The sequence below is a fragment of the Antechinus flavipes genome, chromosome 3 (assembly GCF_016432865.1).
Source record: "Antechinus flavipes isolate AdamAnt ecotype Samford, QLD, Australia chromosome 3, AdamAnt_v2, whole genome shotgun sequence".
NCBI classification, from domain to species: Eukaryota; Metazoa; Chordata; class Mammalia; order Dasyuromorphia; family Dasyuridae; genus Antechinus; species Antechinus flavipes.
In genome coordinates, this window is record NC_067400.1 from 581,648,526 (window position 1) to 581,665,318 (window position 16,793).

General features: G+C 34.6%; 1 protein-coding gene across 2 annotated transcripts in view; it reads right to left on the minus strand.

The window, feature by feature from the left end:
• KDM1A (lysine demethylase 1A) overlaps positions 1–16,793 on the minus strand; it is a 71,871-nt gene that overhangs the window by 35,178 nt on the left and 19,900 nt on the right. Inside the window, exons 3-5 of one of the 2 annotated variants that reach the window (XM_051988286.1) lie at positions 11,728–11,787; positions 6,215–6,348; positions 3,920–3,998 (exon numbers count right to left, since the gene is read on the minus strand). In XM_051988286.1, the coding sequence (XP_051844246.1) occupies positions 3,920–3,998; positions 6,215–6,348; positions 11,728–11,787 (273 nt within the window). The remainder of the gene's footprint in view (positions 1–3,919; positions 3,999–6,214; positions 6,349–11,727; positions 11,788–16,793) is intronic. The other variant, XM_051988288.1, reaches the window with a different exon arrangement.

A 16,793-nucleotide genomic window follows, 5' to 3' on the forward strand; every position in this document is an offset into this window, starting at 1 on the left:
CAATTTTTTTCACTGCTCTGGAATGTAGTTCATCTGAACCCGATTAACTGAATTCTTCAAAGGCAGCTCTCTTATTTGTTTACTTATCTTGGGTATGAATTCTCTATTTACTCATTGTTTTTCTGTCCTTTACAGGCCAAAGATGGATGATTCTTAGCAATAATGATATTGATGACACTGATAAAGCACTTTAAAGTTTGCAAAGTGATTTACCATAGTATTTCATCAGGTTTAAAAAAAAAAAAGAGAGAGAGAGAAACAAAGTTGGAAAGGACCAAGTCCCTTTCTTTTTATCATGAGTTTTAGTTACATTGTCTCTTTCACCTTGAGCAGTAGCCTTATCACTTCTCTGATTGTCCTCTTTACAATATAACTTTAAAAACTTCTTTTTGGTTACCCTTCCCCTTTCCTTGCTGGTCTTGGCTCATTCAGGGCGATTGTGCCAAGCCTTGATCTGCTTCCTTTGTTCTCTTTCTTTGTTTCTTCTTAAAACCCCAGTTACTAACTTTTCTGTTCATCCATAAATCTCTTTCTTTTTTTCTACAATGTCAGTGTTTTTCTGGCTTTTCAGGATTTTCTTCTTATAAACTTCATATCCTTCCTCAGTTGACTTTCCATGGAAAATTCTGGTCCATAGGATGCTAAATTATCTCTTCATGTCTGCTCTCTCTCATGTCAGAGAATATGTCTGGAATTCTTTATCATAAATTCTATACTGAAGTGTTCCTTGCCCCTCAAGTTTCCTACCATGGCTATCTCAATAACTAATTTCTCTATGTTAGTGAGGAGATCCAGAATAAACTTTTTTCCTTTTTTGTTCTTCTACTTTTTGAGGAATAAATTTATCATTAAAGGAAATCAAGAAAATATTAGCTTTACTGTCCTGGGGTGGGTGGATAAAGCAAAGAGAAAGAGAAGAAAGAGAGAGGCGAGAGGAAGGATGATGAGAAGTGAGAGTAAGAGAGGGAAAAGGCGGGAGAGAGAGTGAGAGAGCACTGAGAATATGTCTGGATAACGAAAATCCCCATGATTATCATATCATACCTTTGCTCTTAGCTCATGATCTATTTGCTATGTTATTGATTTCCTCTTTATGTTCATATGTTTCTTCTGTTGCTACCTTCTTGAATTTTTACTCAGAAGCTCTCCACCCTGTTTTCTCATTATTCCCAGATTTCCCTATATAAACATTATACAATGCTACTCCACCCATCTCTCTCTTTTTCCTTCAATGGATCATGTATGGATATTTAAAAATATTCACGATACTATCCCACTGAACAGTCATCTAGATTTAGAATCAGAAAATCTAGATTCAAATCCTTATTCTTATTTACAACCCTGTATAAACTTGGATCATTCATGGAACCTCTCTAGGCCTAAATTTAATTGTAAAAATTAAACTTTACGAAGAATATCATTTGCACAGAAATCTGCCTATTTCCTTCTCAGATGTTCATCAAGAATTCTTTCACTATCTACACATATAATCCACTAGTTGGTAGAGATCAGAATTTATGTGTGCCATGTGGCAGTGCTAATTCTCCTATTACCTTCTGGATACACACTTGCTCTAATCTGGATGCTTTTCTCAACTTCATTTTCTTTATTATTATTTTAATTTCTTCAAATCAAGAGTGGTTGCATTATAATTTATGGTTTAAAATGTGTTTTTTTTTTTTTTTTACATTGAGTTTGATACAATTGTTACAGATCTTTTCCACTTCCCTCCTTTCTTGTCTTCTTTCAAGTTTCATTTTAAACGCCTTTGGAATGATTCTCCCTAATTAGGCCCCTCACAAAATTTCCCAAAAACTCGTCTCTTCCCTCTAATTCTCAGGCTATTTTCATGAGGTGATGTTGATAAACCTCGCCTATTCCTTTCTTTTCTGTACAATTCAGATTATAGTCTAAATAAGTGTTGCTCTTGGTTGCCATCTTTATCTACCCTGTAGATAGTTTGTCAAAGTAATCAAATGTTTTTCTGGCTGATATTATTTCTAGGCTCCTTTAATTATCTTTGTTGTAGTGATCAATTTACATTAAATTTTCTTAGGACAAGGTAATAGTCTTTGTTGATATGTGTTTTTTGAATTATCTGCCATTTTTTTGGCATCATCAGCATGTAAAAATAAGTCCTATGTTGAAGTTGCCTCAATTATCTGCTGTATCTTTTCATTTTTATTCTTTCTTCTATTTTGATACTGATGTTAATCTTTGCTCTAACAAGTTGAGACAATCAATTTTTCCCTCTCAGATTACTTGGAGATTGCCATATCTACCAACAGCGCTACTAATATCTATCACCCTTTTTTTTTTTTTTTTTTTTAAATCAAGATATTCCTAATATCCAGGTATTCTTTTTACATATATGGTCCATCTTGTTTTTTTTTTTTTTTACACTTAATGTATTCTACCATATCTTTTGCCATTCTTTGCTATGCCTATCTTTGTACTGAAGTCACAAAATATTAAAATATACATTAGTTTGGAGAGTTTTACTGAATTCTTCATAGAACTTTCCCACTTACTCATCCTTTGCAACAGATAACTGACAAATAAGTTGCAAATATTTTGATGGTAGTCCTCTTACAAATGCTTATCATTAATACTGCACATGTAATGGCCCCAAATCCCAAGAAATGATGTTTCTTATTGCCCAGATATGTTAAACCATTTCCCCTTTCAATAAGAACTTCTAATCCATTTTGCTGCAAAAATATCAAGACTGTTATGATTTAGTTCTTTTAATCTGTGTCCACTTGGTGAAAGGAAAAGAAAACAGTTAAAATAATATTGATACTTGATCTAAAAACTGTGATTTTTTTTTTGTATTCTCTATCCTCTTTTCCACCATTCTACTAGAAACAAAAAGGGATGCATAAAACTGAATACTTTGTACTGTTTCATGTGTTTTCTAAGACTAAAAAAGTTATTCCTAAAGGACTTGCACACGAATGATATACTTTTTACTTTACTTGGCTGACTCTCGGAAAGAAGTTAGCTATTGGTAGCACATTCAGAGATTTTAATAGCATGGAAGAACCTATCAGATTTTATGTTCTTCAGGCACAACCTTTGAAAATCCAGGGTCATCTTCATACCATTAGGTTAAGACTGGGATAAGACTTATCTGCTTTCTTGTGTATACAGTATGCCTTTCCAGAACCATATTCCAAGCATGGGCCTCATCCTTCCAAATCTCATCGATACCCTTGAAGTCAAATTTACCTCACTGGATCTCTAATTTATCTTGTCTGTTAGACACAGACATCAGAGGTCATAGGTATCATTACTAATTCTTTTCTTGGATTTTACCTGCCATGAAAGCTCAATAACACTTCTTTTTCCCAAAAAGCACAAGCTATCCATGCTCACTTTTTCTCCAAATGCCATTTCTGACTCAAGAATTTTCAACAGTGAATCACACAGATACCTATTTCAAGATGTCTTCAAACACATAAATTAAATGCTGATTTCATGTTCAAAAATTCCTGGGTCCTTTGTTACACAGCACAAAGAACATAAATATTACACAGAAGCAGAAAAACATAAACAAAATAGCAAAGATAAAAATGTTTGGAATTTTCTTGATATTCTTAAACTGAGAGTCTTAAGGAGAATCAAAAAGAATTTTTTTCCCTAAGAGGATACTAAAGATTTCAGTTACAGAGAGGCACTACAACTTCTTTCCTGTGATCAAATGGAGATGTAAATCCCTTTGAAGAGAAAACAAAACAAAAAACCCATTAAAAATATATTAAAAAAAGTTGTCCAAGGCCATATTGGTGGATAACTATCTCCTAAAAAAACAAATGTATATCTGATACACAGTCATTCTTATGGACAAACAGTGGCTTTCAACAGAATCCAACAAGTTGCAACAATAACACATATTTATGCCAATTAGGTTACTTACTGTTATAAGGTGCTTCTAATTGCTGGAGAGTAGACTCAAACGTCAATTGAACTTTTGGATTATCCAACCACAACTGCAACTGCATTTAAAATAACACAATACAATTTTCACAACAGCAATATATGTACAAAACCATAAACACATAAATTTTAAATCCTTTAAATTTTGTTTATTTATTATCTTAATTGTGGAAGTCCTTCTGTTACCTATGTAAGCAGATCATGGCTATCACCTGTTGGAATCCTTACAAACTGCTAACTAATTAGAGTTGATCTGATCTTACAAGGAGATGTTTTGGGCCAGAACCTGAAACAAGGTTCTAAGTAGAACTAATTAGTACAATGCTTGTGTTTGCACCTTTACTCATCCGAGTTCACAAGTATGCCAGCTTCACAAAGTAAACTTTGTAACTTTGTGAGTTCACACCTCTCTTAAAGCTCTTAGGGCCAGAGAGCACCATGGGAGGTGTGAATTCACAAAGGTACAAGGTTTACTTTGTGAATCTGGCAAACTTGTGAACTCCGATGAGTAAAGGTGTAAACACAAGCATTGTACTAATTAGTTCTACTTAGTACCTTGTTTCAGGTTCTGGCCCAAAACATCTCCTTGTAAGATCAGATCAACTCTAATTAGTTAGCAGTTTGTAAAGATTCCAACAATCACCCAACAAAAAGGCCTCTGTACTTCTAATAAATGGCCTATCATGCCGAGATTTTGGGCAATAATATATCCTGAATTCCCAGAGAAAACCTGTGTGAACAAGTTTATCTTCTCTCAAAGTTTTATAGGGGTGACTAAAATCTAAAAATATTCACCTCATATATTACTCTTAATACTTTAAAATATCTAAATAACAATAACACTAGCTCACATTTCTTTATCATTTTCTATATAAATACTTTACAAAGTAGATAGTATCATTATCCACATTTTATGGATATGGAAACTGAAGGTTAAAAGTAAAGTGATTTGCTCTAATATTCATTTTTTCACTTAAGCCCCTCTGAAACTTGCAAATTTTAAATTTACGCAAAATAATTTGAGTCTGAACAACTAAGTGAAGGCAGAATCAGATAGGGCTGAAGCACTTAAATAGAACAGGACAAAGTAAACCCAAAAGATAGGCCAGAAAGTCAGTGGTAGGTAGAATGGACTAAATTTTAGACCAAAGGAAGTGGTTCAAAATGAGCTACTGGAACTGAAGCATCTGACACTGTGCTATGTAATCTTATCAGAGATTACATTCTAAATTCTGTTCAACTGAACGTATACAAAATGTTTCACATCACCTATCAACTGCATAGAAGTTTATCAGTAAAATTTTGTTTTAAAAAAATATATTACAAGTCTAGGAAATAAATTTCAAAAAAAATCTGTAATTAATAGAGTGAGCTGTCTAAACTCACTGAGGTTAAGTAATTCCCTGATCATGTAGTTATTTAAATGTCAAGAGAGGACATCTGAAACTAGGTTGTCTTACCTCCTATTTCAACACTATTCATTATGCCAGATTCTCTCTTCAAGTTTGTAGAAACTAGTTATGATTGATTTATGGTTAAAGTCTCACTAAATACCTATAGTATTTTAAGTATATGTGATACCCATTTATAATATTCTTTTGATTTTCAATTTAAAATACAAAGAACATTTTCCCCAAATATGTTATCAAATGTGGAAAATTCCATGCTTCTTATAGTTAGTGTAGAAAATTTAGGAAAAGGAAGAAAGCAAAGAAGTAATTCACTCACATGCCAACTATTTTCTGTTCTCATTTAGGCCACAAAGAGACATTAAGTTTGTACACTTAATCGCCAAAGTAAGGGTTAAAGGTAATCTCTTTGCTGACATAGGTCACTTAAGAAATTCTAAATTGTCATCTTGGCATACTTACCAGATGAAGCTACAACATGATTATTCTGCAACTCACCACCAAACTGCAGTTTTAGAATGACTCCCTGTAATAGTGGATTCTGAACATTGATAAAAGCCTATTAGAAATACTATTCCAGAAGACTCTGAGGGAGTCACTCTGAATCTAAGTTTTCTCATCTATACAAATAAGTGTTCTTTAGTTTCTCCCAGGAGTAAATACTAGAAGTTTAAGAGATTAAATACTAAGTTATAAGATATTAACTGTATGACCACACATGACAATACTTGAGACTAATTTTAAACCAATACCAAGTCAGGGAAGGTTCTAAATGTCACTTCTCTTCCCCTGAACCTGGATATCAAAGACATATATATATATGAGATGCCTTCTACTCTTTTCTAGTTAAACATTTCAGAACTTACTGTGCGGTTCCTGATGAACAGAAAAACCTTCTGAGTTTGCTGTGGCCCACTAATAATATCGGGGAAACAGGCAGCTTCTTGTGATGTCATCCGATCATGAGGGAGTCTGCTCTGGAAAGCTGCACCCTCCACACCTAGCAAACAGAGCAACAGAGTTCTAGAAAACAGGTAAAGGCGGACAATTGCTAGAAGACAATAATTGCTTCTCAAGCCCTTTCTCTTGGTAAAGAATTCAATAAAGCTCTCTGATGCAGTCTACATGACTTTGTTTAACTTTTAAAATCTAACTTGCTAACTTTAGAACTTAAAAGTTTCTTATTAATATAGCATTGTTTTAAGATTTATTTACATATAATTGAGATTACACAGATATTTAATGTACTCTCTTGACTAATACTTGATAAACTATAAAAATGTGGGACAAAGGTATAATAGTTATCTCTAAAGGAAGGAAAAAAGCAAGGTCCATGGATTTTAAGCCAAATTTCTAACATTCAAATAAACTTCTTCATGATGTCAGTAAAAAGCGAATTCCAAAGAGAAAGGACCAGAAAAAAGGGAAAGTAGACTAACTTAGGAGGAGAGAACAGGTAAAGAATCTGTAGTGAAAATATAAGCAGCTATATTACATGCCTTCTGATCAGTTAGTTTCCAATATGGAACACAAAGAGCATTCTAGGTTTCTATCATTCTAGGAGCCATCAATTAGCTCCCATCTAAGTCAATCCAGGCAGTGAGAAGTTATGCAGAGTATTATAACAGAGAGAGCAGAAGAAAAAACAAACAAGGAATTTACTATTTTCAGCCAAAATACTAATTCTCCTCTACTATAGACTGTAAGCCAGAGATCCAAGGAAAACATTTATTTCATGAAGATGCTTGAATAATTTAAGCAAGCTGAAAGTGTAATTTGACATAAAAGTTAAGAATGATTTCAAAGCTTTTAAAAATGAAATTTTTAGAAAATGTACTTAATCTTAGCCAAAAGGCAAAGTGATATTAAAGTAATTACGTACAGATGACAAAACAGGACACTGAAACAAAAGGCTCGAAAGTGAAACAAGACTTATTTCAATTGTTCAAAGCAACACAAGTTGATATGCAAACATCAAGGAGCCGAAGCAAAAGTTTCAAAAGGAGCAAGCAAGTTAGGGGGGAAAGAACAACAGATTTAGCTAGGACACATGCTGATAAAATACCTTGGGATATGGGGGAAGAGGGTGAGGATCCAACAGAGACATCCAATGGAAACAATAAAGATACAAAGAGGCCAAGCAAGCCCAATTATGCAATGTGAGGACTAGATGCAAGCAAGAGCAAAGATGCACAATCAGAAACACCCCATCTAGGAGCCAGGGAAACAAGACCTCTCTTCACAGCACTGATCAGACCACTAACTATTAGTTCATATGTGGATGCCATATTATGAAAATGGACATCCCCAATAGTCCAACCAGCCTAAATGATTAAGAACCATAGAGAGTCATTCCTTAAAGTAAGAATGGAAATACGAATCTAAAAGAATAGTAGAGATAGCTGTGCAAATCATAGAGATAAGTTGGAAAATTAAGCTGAAATTAAAGAAAAAGAAAAGCTGAATACAGCAAAGGGGAAATACTTTACTAAAAGCAAAATTTTTTAGAAAATGAAAATTATAGAGCTTTAGTACTAGAAGGTAATGAAAGAAAACATTCCAAGAACATCCCAGAAAAGTGGACCAGATAGAATTTAGTAGTTCTCTTAATTGCCAATATATCTGTGAAGTACACCATATAATTGAGGCGAACATTAGAAAGTAAACTTTTGAAAGGTACAGACTGGTTTTGCCTTTCTTTGTACCCATGGTGCTTATTATTAGCACAATACCTCAAATAGTAAGGGCTTAATAAATGCTTATGACTGGCTGAATAATAGAAAAACAAATGGTGGTCCCTTAAAAAACAAAACATACCATTTACCTTACAATTAATACCTGGTTGTAAATTACTTTCAAAATATCTTTAATAAAGAACATTTATTAAAGATAGTCTGAAGAAGTTACAAATCAGTTGTGGCAAAATTCGTCTCTATTTTTATCATTCTGCACAGCCCTAAATGAGCACATACTAATGCTTTGCAAATGAACTGTCATCAATTAAACAATGCAAAACTGATTTTCAAAATGCAAAATTACCTTAACAAACCACTGCTCAGTCATTCATTTCCTGTAATTTGGTTTGTAGAAAAGCAAACAGTAATTAGAGAATAAGAATGTAATCCAGAAACCCAGATCAAGTGACTGGACATCTAGACATCTAGCCTATGCTTCTGCAGGATGTCTTGAAAGTGAGGTAATATATACCATTTCAGACAACCTAACTCATTTATACTTTATTAAAGACTTCCTGGGATGTATGTAAATCTTTAAGATGATGATAATCATAAATATATAACTAGTATTTAATAGAACCTTTAGATTTGAAGAGAGTCATATATGGTGTCTCATCTGATCCTCATGACAACCCTGTGAGGAAACTGAGGCTGAGAGAGGTCAATGACTTGTAGCTAAGTGTCTGAGACTGGATTTAACCTCAGGTCTTCCTGATCTTCATCCACTATGCCTCCTAGCCACTTATCAAATTATCCTTTGTAAAAAAATTATCACAAGGAAGCAGTGGCAAAGATCTTCATAAAGTAATATCACCTGGCTTTTTTACTTACATTGTAACATAGAATCTGGCATTCTGGGAATTTAAAGCAAAAGGATGATGCCTAACAAAAACACGAAGTCTAAAAATTGCTCTATACTCTTCCCAATCCCAGCTCTCTGAGATTCAGCTCATGAAAATGAAGGCCCTTTCATTGTCCAGTTCTTACCTACTCCAACTAGGAAAAGTAATTAAATAGTGAGAGGAATAATTATGGCTTTTGCAGGTAGCTGAACCAAAAAGGTGGGAATAAAGAAATGGGTTCTGTTACTCCCTCAAATCTCCTGTCCTTCTAGATTCTGATAAGATGCAAGTAGCATCTTCAATAAATAGGCAGTAAGAAAAAACAAGCAATATAGTCTTGTCTTCCTTGGGTGAAAACATAAAGAACTAATTCAGATTATTTTAAATTCAGATTATCCATAAAAGACTGTAGGCAGATAAGCTCATCAGTGGCATTAAAAATTTGAATGCAACTATTTTAACCATTTAAGAACTGAAAGACATTTACTTAAATATACCTAAAACCAGACCACACTAGCTCTCAGAATGACCCCCCCCCAAAAAAAAAACAAAACAAAAAAAACACACCACTATTCATATGTATTAGAATCTTTCCTATTTAGACTAAGCATGATTTCTACTTTTCACTAATCTACAAGTAGGTCTGCATTAGAAGACAAAAGACTTGGAACCCAGCTAACATGATTATTAGTTGTGTGATCCTCTCTCTAAACCTCAGTTGCCTCAACTGTAAAATGAGGATGTTACTAACTTGCCTAATAACAAGGGGTTGTATCAAAAATCTTCAGTTCTCCTCGCCCTAAATCAGCGATTCTGTATTTTATATCACTTGATGCTCATTTACAAGTGCCATTTTGAACAATATTCTGGACCACTTAGTGAGCTCAACTGGCTCATTTGGCTAAGATCAGGGTACTAATGAGATGGTCTGGGCTTCTGGGGTCCCCTCAAGAACTAATTAGCTTCACGTGGAAGACAACTCATGGCTACTGGTAGCCATGCCTTCCACAATGGGGAGCCACTGCACACAGGCATGCCTTTGAACACAAGGGAGACCAAAGAAGAAAAGTGGATGACTCAAAGCAACCACTTCCATTAAAGCAAAACCCTGAAAACTCACATTTTCATGCTAGTGGAACGGCAGCACCAAATTCCTTAGTTTTCCTAAGTTATGTTATGGTTTGCCTGACTTTATAAATTGTGTACATTCATGAATATATTCATGAATGGAGTAACATTAATTTTTTTTTCAAGATAGTGACTCAAAGGACTATTATTGATTCCCAATATCACAAAGAAGATTTCATTTAGAACTTTTTCAATACTAACGATTCTGGTGGATCTACTTGCCATCAATGCAGACTTTATGAAAGGTATTTTAACTTCAACAAGATAAAATCAAGAAGTTAGATGACTATCAACCTTCAGAGCTCTGGGACATAGTCTATGAAGAAGTTGAAGGTCAAGTCAACATTTTAGAGCTGGCATGTGCTAATTGTCTTGCTATTCAAAGCCTTTTTCTCTATTCTCCATCATAAAGTCCTCCTCTGATGCCTCATCAGAGCATGGAGGTATCCTGTGGTTCTCAGAGCCTAAGGCAGCAGATAAGTTTTAGTAAGTCCTAGTATCCTAGAAAAGCTGCGAGTATTGGCAGGATGACAGATGGTATGCTTGATGTCCAAGGACCAGCCCAACTAAGTTTGGAGAGGCGCATCACCAGGCTGGCTACAAGGTGATGAATTTTTCCAGTAAAAGTTAATTCTTGAAGACCACCTACTGAGCTGTAGATAGCTGTCATCTGTGCCAGTGGAGGGAATACCCACACCAACAAAATCATAGATCCCTCAAGTATACTTTCTTCGATCCAAGAGAGCAAAACATGAACTCCCACAAATTATTTAAATGCAATAACATTTAATAAATAACCTGAAAGCAGAGTGAATAGCTAGCAAATGATGAGCTCTGAAATTTTAAATACCCTAAATTCTGCAGAAGTATCCATATGAACAGGATCTGGAATAAATAAAATGCCTCAGGAAGGAAAGGACAAATTTTAGAGATGCTATCTTGAATAAGTCAATGCAGCAAAGGTTAATTGTTCCAGGTTGTAGACTCATGGATCTGGCACCTTGGGAAAACATTTTAATTAAAGCCTCTACTTTCCCCTGGTAGTAGGGCTCTCATACTGCTTTGGTCTGAAAGGAAGAGGAGAATTACTGGTTGAGTTTTTTAGAAGCCACTTTTGAGCAAGCGAAAAGCAAATGTTTAGACAATGCAAGTATTTGTCATGTGATACCTATTTAGTATGGGTACCTAATGCCATGAAATGAACATCCAATTCCAGAGGGATGTCATTAGTCTACACTTCATAGTTATACCTCCAACTAAAAACTGGACTACTTCTCTCCTAAGTTAAGGATTTTCAAACCTGCAATTTTTCCTGCTTGTGGAGTTTTTGTTTTTATTGTTGTTTTTAAAGGTCCCAGGACTCCTAAACATGTCAGTTTGATGCATTGCTTGGTACTACTGGAAAGGTTCTGGGGAAGAAGGACCAACAATCTCCTCAAAACAATGAAGAATAGTGGAGGGTTGAGAGATCGGCCTGCGGATTTCTTCTGTCTTAGCTACTCTATCTTTTTTCCTGTAATTCTATGTGACCCCCATCCTGCTCTGTAAGTCAGTATGTTTCTCTTGTAGCTCTTGCTAAGATCTGAATACTCAAAGGCATACACACTTGCAAGCATCAATCCCTGACTTGGCGGCTCTTGCTACAAAGTGGCAAGCATCAAATGCCACCCTCACCTGATGCTTGGCCGTCTCCATACCCTCCAGAATTGTCGTCTTGAAGTCCTCCTGCTTGCCCTGTGGAAGGAAAGAGGAGAACTCAGGGACCTTACTCCATAAATTAAATTCATATCTGGACATAAAGGCCTAGTAGCTGGTGATTCAGGAGCTCATCACCAACTAGTAAACCCATATTCAGCAAGTTCCTTCTTCTGGAATCATGGTCCAGGGCATCACATTGTAGTCTTCCAGATTCTGATCCATGTAATGGCAACTTTACACATTTGGTTCTTGGTGGAAAGGCAGGAGTACAAAAGTACACAGTATTTCTAATGCCAAATACTTGTAAATCAGTCTTACTTAACAGAGAGGGGATTTGGGGGCAGGAGAGGATGTTAATTGTCTTTAAAGACGCCAGTAAAAGACTAAAAGAATGGGTATTATCTGAGCTCTAGGGACCTACGTTGCAAACAAAGTAATCAACTCAAGAATCCATGAAAACTAGCTAAAAAGAATCAGTATAAAATAGTCTGCAAAAGACTGAAAGATTCTCCCCTTCTCTTCAAAATGACTCAAAGCGGAGGCCATGGGGCATAAGACATTCAGATCAAAAAACTTGATGCTACAAGTGTGTCAGTATCACCTTGCCATGCTTTAGAACACACCCAGCAGAATTATGTGCCAGAAAATTATAGCTAGAAGTTTAATCTCATTTATTATGGGCATAAGTGCTAGAATCCTGTGGAAACATGCACCAGTTTATGAAAACAAGTCTTGATGACTTAAGCCTGATGACTAAGCAGAACAAGTAACTTCAAGAGATGGGTCAAGCATACCAAAAGGATCAATCGAAAAGTTAGGGTAGATTATTTAATTAATACCAGAATCTATTCTCACCCCCATCCTCTCCCCCCCCCCCAAAAAAAAAGAGATGTTTTAAAGCTTTTATCTTAAACTTCTGTCCCTCTGGATAACACTGAAAGAATCAAATTTAATGTTTGAAAAACATTGAAGTGCCACTGAAGTGATCCAAACTTTGGCTGTTTTATTTGATATGTGTTATTGGAAAAGAAATGTTCCAAGTTGGAAATAGAATTGATTGTTCAATATTAAATAGAACCTCCTTCACATCAAGTAGATTTCAAAATCTTCATCCTTAAGTAAAGGAAAGGACTTATAGAGAGGATGATGACTAGCTGTTATCCCTTCAGTGATGGTAAAATAAAAAGTAATGGGCTTAAGCTGCAACAATAAAGACCTTAAATTAGATATAAGAATTTCATGACAATGCCATTAGAACAGGATGAGAGGGGGAAAAAAAACAGTATAAGTCTCTAAAAATGAGAGATTTTACTTATTAAATGATTTGTGCACATTCTTGCCCTAAAGACTTCCAAGTTCTTTGACTGTATAATTCCTAATACAACTTTGCCCATGGCAATGAAATGCACCAAAAATCTATTTCAACGTCATTGTGGCACTTGAAAAGAGCATGAAGTTAAGTTATTTAGTAACTGAAAACACCTCACGCAGATAAAGCTATAAGTTCATCTTTAAAATATAGTGCGTATATAACACATCTGATTTAAATATTAAGTAAAATTAATTCACAGGAAACTTATTCTTAGAGATTTATTTTTGCTGAGTTAGTTCTCTTTAGTCCCTGTTAGAGACCAATTAAAACAAAACAAAAAAAAAAATAAGATTTGATATACTTTTTATATGGACATTCCACATATAGCTCCCAAACTCTTGAAATGAGGCAACATTTGTATCTCAGAAAACCAAGGCTGGGCAGCTCCTATAGGTCCGAAAATTTTTGGATAATTTCTCAAATTTCCCAAGATCTTTCTTAAAATATCCAGCAGATGAGGTTCTCCCTATATTTTTGCCTTTTCTTTCCCTATATCTCTATGCTTTCTCCTTCCCCTTTTCTTTAACTAACTAAAGGGAAAATTAAGTCTATTTTCTGGTATCAGCCATAATATTTTAAAGTTTTATGATCCCTGTTAACTTAAAAAGTAGATGAGTGAAATTTTATATCATTTTCCTAAGTACCTATCCCAAATGTATTGGGATACTTCTTTTTAGTTTGCTGGGTCTGTGATCTGTCCTTTACCAATTATTTTTTCCTCCGTGGGTCAGTGGTGCTTAAGAGTAATAGGAATATTTTACTCTTGATTTAGTTGCTATGAATAGAAAATGAACAAGTAAAAGTTTGAAGGAAAAGGAAAAAAGGAAAGATGTTTCAATTCTGATTCTGAAGAATAATAAAACCATAAATTTAAATGGCAATAAGAAATCTGTCTTCTGATTAAAGAATAGTAATAATGCCATGATCATTAAAACAACATTCAAGTCTTCTGAAAAGATAAAAAGTAAATAAAATTGGAACTCCACAAATTTCTTTAAATAAAGATAAGAAGTAAAAGAGAATACATGATATAACATGAGAATCGTGAAAAATAAAATGAGAGAACAAGCAGATTTATTATTGTATGTATCTTTGTATTTTGTATTTATAAATTTAAGGTTTCCATCCAATTTAATTCAACAGGGAATTTTTATTACTACTATGTGTAAGGCATTGTGCTAGGTTCAAGGAATAGAAAGCGAAAAAATTAGTTTTCCCCCTCAAAGAATCAAAGTACACAAATTAGTAGTAAATACAAAGAAATTTCAGGAGAAAGTACAAATAACTGGACATCAGCAAAGACTGAGCTATACTTTTAAAGATGCTAGGGATTCAATTAGATAGAAATGAGGAAGAAGTCCAGTCCAGACAGGAAGGGATTATTTATACAAGGGAAAAGAAGATGATGAAGGGTTATGTACAATGAATATCTATCTAGTGGGTCAATTTAACTAGAATACAAAGTACATGAAGGAGAGGAATATAAAAATAAGACAGAAAAGTCAAGCTAAAGCCAGACTGAGATGGATTTTTAAATGTCATGCTAAGGGTTTTGTATTCTGTCCTGGAAGGAAAAGAGAACCACTGAAGATTTTTAAGGTCTATGACCAATTAGATTAGTATTTTAGGAATATCAATTTAACAGCTGATCTACCTCCACTCATTGTATTATCTTGTTGTTTTTGTTGAAAATATAGTGTTTTAAAAACATATACATAAATATTTCCATTCACTCATTAGTTATGCTAAGAATATAGATTATGACACATCTATCTGACTTATAGTCCAACTAGTGTTTTATGATAAAGACATGAAACAATGTATTGTAGGCACAAATGGTTGTCCATCCATGAAGTCAAACAGCAAAGCTTAAAGCAGGGGTCGGGGGTGGGGGGGTACCATTGAAATTTCTAGCTTTCCTTTAGTAACCTATTAGAGTCATCATTTATGAATGTGAGTATAAACATTGGGAATCTATTTACATGTTCACTCTGATATTGCCTTGCAGTAAAATTTTCAAATATTATTATGTGCTGTGCCCTTTTGTCATAAAATCCTCTTGAGCTTCAAGTGAGTTACCAATTCTATTAAATTACAATTGTAAATACTCTGTGCTCACCCAAATATACCCACATCATTAGGGATTTCAATCATGTCCCTTCTGTTTTCCTTGTTCCAGAAATAAGTCTTTTTAGTCTGTTCTTCAGTTTTTGTGGTTATTTTAGGTGTCCCGTTCTAGACTTACAGATCTAGTATTTCAAAACAATGCTTCCACCAGAAAAAGGAACTAAGGAGTTCTAACACTAGGGTTTTACATAAAGGTGATGTTAACTGCTTGTTGCTCCCATTGTTTTCCCTGGGAAGGAACAACATCTTGGACATCTTCCTTTGGGAGCATCATGGATCAATATCTCTCGGATTTCTTAGACTTGCTTTAATTTAGCAAGTAAGAAAGAGAACTAGAAGGTGCAGAGGAATGCTTTATGTTTATAGAGGGAGTATTCATATCAAATCAATTAATCAATCAGCCTTTATTAAGAGCTTGTTTGCAAGCACTGTCCTAAGTGCTACAGACACAGATTTAAAAATATAATAGTCTCTGACCTCAAAGGGCTTACAGTCTTTGAAGAAATCATCAAAATACTACAGTAGACATGAAATTAAAACTTACTGGTCTATAGCTCCCCATGTCTAGTTTGGAACCTTAATCACATTGGAAATCTGCTTAGTGCTCATTTTAAAAATTAAAAATTTTTGACCAATTCAAACCACAAAGTTTCTTCAAAATTCTTGGTTCTATAAAAGGTATTTTCAGTAATTTATATAAAATACATACAGGACACTTGGAGATCAGAGGTCAAATCCTCTAAAGGAGGATGGGTAATGTCAAATATATCTGTAGACTTACCATTTTAGCATTTAGATAGAAATGTTGGATTATTTCTCAAAGCCTTAACAAAGATTTGCAGAGGCTGCATGCATAGTTATTAGAGAGTTGGCCTTGGAAGTAGGAAGAACTGGATTCAGGCCCTGCCTCCCACACAATATTGGCTATGTGAATCTGGTCAAGTCATTTAACCATGAGGTGCTTTATTCTTAAGGAATAAGCAAACTAGAGGCTGTGGATCAAATCCAGCCTGACATCTGTTTTTGTGCTTGACCAAACTTAGAACAGTTTTTACATTTTAAAATGAAGTTTTTATTATACTTTAAAATGCAAACACTATCCTGAGCTCATATGGTGGGGGAAAAAAAACAAAAACAAAACCAAACAGGCAGCCAGAATTTGTCAACCACTGCTCTAAACAATTCTGAAAGACTTAAGTTTCTGAGAAGGTGAGGATCTGCATCAGGAGAGGAAATTTTCCTTTTCTAGGAAATTCTCTATACCAATGAAATCACAGGTCCAGTCCCTATCAGCACCCTTCCTTAAGATTTCAATACAACAAAATTTCCCTTTGCACAAAATGAAAAACAAACAAGTCCCCACATTTTCAAATCTGATTGATGGCTTAGCAAGAGGTTAAAAATTTTAATATATTGCTAACAGTTCTCACAGCTAAAAAAAAAACTTCTTACAGTAGGCATTTGGAATAGGTGCTCAAGAAAAATTTACTGAATTACAATTTACATTTGTGCTCTGTACAGGCTAAATGAAAATAAATGAAGC